Source organism: Sprattus sprattus, assembly GCF_963457725.1.
Source record: "Sprattus sprattus genome assembly, chromosome: 2".
NCBI classification, from domain to species: domain Eukaryota; kingdom Metazoa; phylum Chordata; class Actinopteri; order Clupeiformes; family Clupeidae; genus Sprattus; species Sprattus sprattus.
Window position 1 is genome coordinate 58,846,427 of NC_137921.1, and position 6,000 is coordinate 58,852,426.

Below are 6,000 nucleotides of genomic sequence, written 5' to 3' on the forward strand. Positions count from 1 at the left end.
GCCACCTGAAGAATTAATATTGCCTCTTTGGAGTTTAAAAATAACCCCCTGCTCCCAGACGCCGCTGTTTATCTAGAGAGCCTCTGCTGTGTGTGTGTGTGTGTGTGTGTGTGTGTGTAGTGAAGGGGAGGGATGATGAAAGAAAACAGGGTGTGTGATGGGAAGGACATGCTTGCGTTGCCTCATACCTGGATCTCTCTGGTGCCGGTGAACATTTCCTTCAAACTGCTGAACACCTGTTGTACCAGGTAGTGTGAGGCGTCCCAAATGTGCTCCTGCAATCACAAAACACACACACACACACACACACACACACACACACACACACACACACACACACACACACACACACACACACACACACACACACACACACACACACACACACACACACACACACACACACACACACACACACACACACACACACACACACACACACACACACACACTGCATCAATATTACAGAGACAAAACACCCACATATATACACACACACACACTCCATCAATTTCTGAGACAAAGAGAGCACAAAGAGTGAAAGGCCTCTCCATCTGGCCACCTCCAGCACAGCACACGGGAGTTAGGTGCCAGGCTCTGCTTAAGATGGCCCCGTTGCCATGGAGGGCTCTGGTGGCAGTGCCATGAGGCTGGTTCCCTACTCTCCCAGGAGAGAGCGAGAGAGAGAGAGAGAGAGAGAGAGAGAGAGAGATAGAGAGAGAGAGAGAGAGAAAGAAAGAAAGAGAGAGCGAAATCCTCTTTCCTTACATTGTACAGATCCAAAACACAACAAAACGCTGCAAAAGAACCAAATCCCCTCTCTCTTCGTACCTAGTCGAGCACACACCACCACTCTCTCTACAGATATCCCATCATTTCACTCTCTCTTTCTACCTAGTTTAACACACACCAACACACACCCCCAACCAGCCCCACAACACACACACCACCACACCACACACAGACCACCACAACACACACACCACCACACCACACACAGACCACCACAACACACACAGACCACCACCACACATACAGTACACACCACCACTCTCTCTACAGATATCCCATCATTCCACACACAAAATATTACCCTGTGGGACGCACCTCATTTTCTACCAATCAGCTATTCATTCATTCTGAAGCCGCCATGAGACTATGAATACGATAAATACAATAAAACACTCTCCTTACCCCGCCATGAGACTATGAATACGATAAATACAATAAAACACTCTCCTTACCCCGCCATGAGACTATGAATACGATAAATACTATAAAACTCCCTCCTTTCCCCCTCTAGCCACAGAGCTTTGATAGGCTCCCTTTAATTTCCTAAGAGCCTCCTAGTTGATTTCGGCAGCAGCAGCAGCAGCAGCAGCATCACTTGTGTCTCCATGGCTTTGCGTTCTTAAGTGCTTTAGGGAGTGGAGCTGCACTCACGGGACCTGAGGACGGCTAAAAAGACCCAGCGCAGCGTGACACTGCAGAAAACCTCAGGTGTCAACAGCAGAGACAACACAACAGGCAGAAGACTGAGAACAAGAACAGAACAGTGTTTGCACAAGCCACGGGTCATGAACCTGGTGCGGAACACCTTTAAAATACAGACTGCACATATCGCTCAGGATTTTAATAATCAACACTATTTTGGCATTTACTGTATGTGACTGAATGTAGACCCACAGACATTCACGTTCATTCAGTCAAAACGGCAGACTAAATCTATGAAAATGACTAATATATCACTATCAAAATTAACATTATTCCATTTAGATTTGGAGCAGGGGTTAATGATTCAATATAGCCCACGTACCATCACGACGTTTGACCACTGGCTGCTGCAGCAAGGGTTATTTATGTCTGGACACACAAACTAACATCAACCAAGAGGTTGCAAGCAGGTTGCATGAGGCCTACAACATATTGATGAGGAGGCTGAAAAAGACTCCAGACATTACACATAGTGCATTCTCTTTACTCTGGGAATGTAAACTTCAAACAGATACACCACAAAGATCAGTGAGGGTTAGACGGTACATGGGGACTAAAGCAGTGTGGAAGATATTCCATTCAAGGCCAGATCTGGAAGTGTGGAGAAAAGTGTGTGTGTGTGTGTGTGTGTGTGTGTGTGTGTGTGTGTGTGTGTGTGTGTAGTGTGTGGAGCAGACTGAGTGTAAGATTGAGTGTGTCTGTCTGTGTGTGTGTAGCTATCGTTGCGTTAGGTAGAGTAGATTGAGTGTGTGTGTTTTTGTGTGTGTGAGTGCGTCCGTGAGTGAGTGTGTGAGGGTGAATGAGTGTGAGTGTGTATGAGTGGCTGCAGGTGCATGAGAGCATTTATTGTGTGTGTGTGTGTGTGTGTGTGTGTGTGTGTGTGTGTGTGTGTGTGTGTGTGCGTGTGTACGTATGTGTCAGGGCTCACCTTGGGGAACTCATCGATCTCCTTCAGCCTCTTCTCGATCTGCAGCCGGCCTCCGTAGCGTGTCACCCCGTAGACCACGGTCATCACCGTCTGCTTGACCACCTTACGGTTGATGAAGCCCCGCAGGACCTGGGCGACCCTTACCCCCTTCTCCGCGTCCCGCGCACGGAACTCCTCCACCTGGGGGACCAGTAGACAGACACAGTCACACTCAGCTGTGGACCAGTAGACAGACACAGTCACACTCAGCTGTGGACCAGTGGAGACACAGTCACACTCAGCTGTCTACCAGTGGAGACACAGTCACACTCAGCTGTCTACCAGTGGAGACACAGTCACACTCAGCTGTGGACCAGTGGAGACACAGTCACACTCAGCTGTCTACCAGTGGAGACACAGTCACACTCAACTGTGGACCAGTGGAGACACAGTCACACTCAGCTGTCTACCAGTGGAGACACAGTCACACTCAGCTGTCTACCAGTGGAGACACAGTCACACTCAACTGTGGACCAGTGGAGACACAGTCACACTCAGCTGTCTACCAGTGGAGACACACAGTCACACTCAGCTGTGGACCAGTGGAGACACAGTCACACACAATGGGAGCACAGCCTGAAGACCAACAAAAACCAAACGTCATGCTAGCGATAGCCCACGTTAGCACTCCAATATGTCACAGGTCATTCTGATCAATAAATAAATAAATAACAAACAAAAAACAATGATGATATGAAATGATAAAGCATAACCTTAGAAACATCACTTTATTTGAAGTTGCATTAGTGTATATGTTTCTTAACTATAAGTATAAGATAAAGTGTAGGGGACAATCACCAATACTACATTTTGTGGTTACTTTCCTTGTCTTCCTGGGTCTATCATATCACACGTGAGAAGCAGCTAAATAAAACAGTGACGCAGCAAGGTACGGTACAACCCACAGGCTCAATACAGCCTTTCTAAAAGCATACAGCAGGTGCAGACTAACGGTTTGATTCCACCATTAACATTCCCAAGCCCAGGAAATCGATAGGCTGGCCATCAGATGACTCTCCATGCAGCAGGAGACAAGCAGGAGTCACGGATCTCTGGACTGTTCTCTCATTCTGAGGCTGCAGGGAAACTGGAGCTCTTGGGAGAAGACACACACTGAAGCCACCAACAGCAAGCAGAGACACATGTGACAGAGGGGGCAGAGGAAGAGGCCAGGGGTGGGGGTGGGGTGGGGGTGGGTGGTAGGGCTGTCTGGGCAAGGAGCAGAGAGAGAGAGAGAGAGAGGGGGTCTGGCAGTAAGAGCACAACTGCCTACTGGCGCCCCCTGGTGCCCACTGACCTGCTGGGCCACGCCGCTGTAGACGTCCTGGGGCTCCTCGCAGGGCATGAGGTTCACGGAGGTGGCACCGAGCACGTCTCGCCCCAGGGCCGCATAGTGCTGAAGGCCGTTACACGAGCCGTCCTGGGCAGCAAACAGAGACAGGGACCAATCATGAAAAAACATTCCGTTTTTTTTTTTACATTTCATATACACTATAGCAATTCATTATGTTTGACACGGCATATAAGATACTAAAGTTAAAACAGAGCAAAGAGATTTAACCTATTTAGAAAAAAAGAGTTAAATCCTTTAGAGTCTTATTGTCATTTGAACAGATGCAGATGAAAGCCTGAGAGTCGAGGGGGAATCGTGGTGTGCAGTCAACACTAAGAGCCTGGCTTCACTCTGACAGCAGCCATGGCTGATGCCTTCTTTTCTGTATGGCGATAAAAACACACTGCTAATGCTAGTCAATAATGCCTTTTAGCCTCCTTCACTGTATGGTGATTTAAGAGACAATAAAACACTAGGAGTAACATGCCATTAAAAAACAAAGCAAAACAAAGCAACATCTGGATGGTTAAATGAGCTGGCCGAAGGCGTGAACGCAGAGGCACCCGACCAAAAGATTTCTTAATGCCACAATAGATGAGAGGGCGGAGAGGCACATCGGACGAAAGGTCAGTTTCACGAGCAGTCGACCCGGTCTCTGGCGCGCCTCCACTCGGGCTGGGATTCTGCTCACGGCGGTAGAGTCGGCACAGTGGAGACGGCACCCTGAAACCTGAGCCAACAGCTGGGCCTGCTCAAGCGTGAGAGCTGAACACAGCCTCCCCTTCAGGCTAAAGGCTTCACTCACAATAACAAGCACAAGATGCAGCAACAGCATCCAATGAGCTCCAGTAGCTGGAGTAGTTTGTGTTATCTAATGTATGATGTATATATATATACTGTATATATCCCAGATCCATCTATCCATATATACATCCTAGATCCATCATTTATTTATGCATATGTTTGCATAAGGTCCTTTGCTTTAGCACGCATGCTTCCATGGTCCTGCTGCATGCTGAGGAGGCTGAGGACTGAGGAGACTGCAGTACCTGATGCACAGGGAAGTAGGAGATGAACTGGGTGGGCTCAGGTGAGCGGATAGCGTTGGCGATCTCCATACAGCAGGCCAGACACTGCCAGGGCTCATCCGCCTGCATCCACCACTTCTTCCCCTGAAAACACACACAAATAAAGACACGTGCGCACACAGACACACACACAAAAATGTATATTCCCATTCCTAAGTACAATATGTAAGCTATATCATCATTGTGAATATATCATGACAAATATGATCATCAAAAGTTGACCAATTCGGTCCAAAAGAAGTCTAGAGAGCAGCTCACTGTGAGCGGGTGGTCAGCGGAGTCCAGGACGTCGTCCATGATGCTGTTGGCGTAGGCCAGGCGCCCGGCCAGCGAGCTGCGCTTCTTCAGGCCGGTCAGGTTGACCAGGTGGATCTTCAGCCAGTCCAGGCCCTGCGGCCCCAGCGGCTTGCCTTCGGCAAACACCAGGATGGCGCGCGTCACGTCGCTGCCCAGATGGTTGAAGTAGGGGGGGCACGGGTACGTGCGTCCGCGGAAGTCCATGTTGTGCGGGAACCAGAAGACCTGGTCGCGCACGTGGTTGGCGATGGACAGCTTGTAGAGGGCGTCCATGCGCAGGCTGTGCATCTCGGCGAACTTCTTCTTGGCGTGGATGGCCTCGCGCTTCAGCGCCGCCTTCTCTGATGGGCTGTATTCCGGGTTGCTGTAGCTGAAGCGCGGGATCTCGGGCGCCTCGGACACGGGCGGCGGCACGTCCAGCTTGTCGTTGCCCTTGTCGTTGAAGATGCTGATGATGATGTCCAGCAGCGCGTGGTTGATCTTCCAGGCACAGTTGCCCAGCTGGTTGAGCGAGTCCAGCACGGCGTGCAGCTCCTGCTCCGGACTCTTCTCCAGCATCAGCTGGTGCTGCACGGCTCCGTTGACCGAGCGCATCAGCTTGGTGGAGGTCAGCAGGTACGCCCCGAACTTAGGCGACGTCCAGGGCACGGGCGGGCACAGCATGGGCATCACGTAGGAGTCGAAGGTCAGTCGAGTCTCCATGGCTTCCGACTGCAGCTGCAGCAGGATTGGGTGAGGCTTGATGAAACCAACCTATGAAAGCAATATTAGAAGAACCATATTAGAAGAACTCTTAGTGACATTTATTTACTCATGTAAAC

General features: G+C 49.8%; 1 protein-coding gene across 2 annotated transcripts in view; it reads right to left on the minus strand.

Moving 5' to 3' along the window:
- The window catches only part of polrmt (polymerase (RNA) mitochondrial (DNA directed)), a 44,225-nt gene that overhangs the window by 22,529 nt on the left and 15,696 nt on the right, over positions 1-6,000 (minus strand). For both annotated transcript variants that reach the window (XM_080832281.1, XM_080832280.1), the window contains exons 10-14: positions 5,141-5,932; positions 4,844-4,966; positions 3,759-3,881; positions 2,423-2,602; positions 189-275 (exon numbers count right to left, since the gene is read on the minus strand). In XM_080832281.1, the coding sequence (XP_080688407.1) occupies positions 189-275; positions 2,423-2,602; positions 3,759-3,881; positions 4,844-4,966; positions 5,141-5,932 (1,305 nt within the window). The remainder of the gene's footprint in view (positions 1-188; positions 276-2,422; positions 2,603-3,758; positions 3,882-4,843; positions 4,967-5,140; positions 5,933-6,000) is intronic.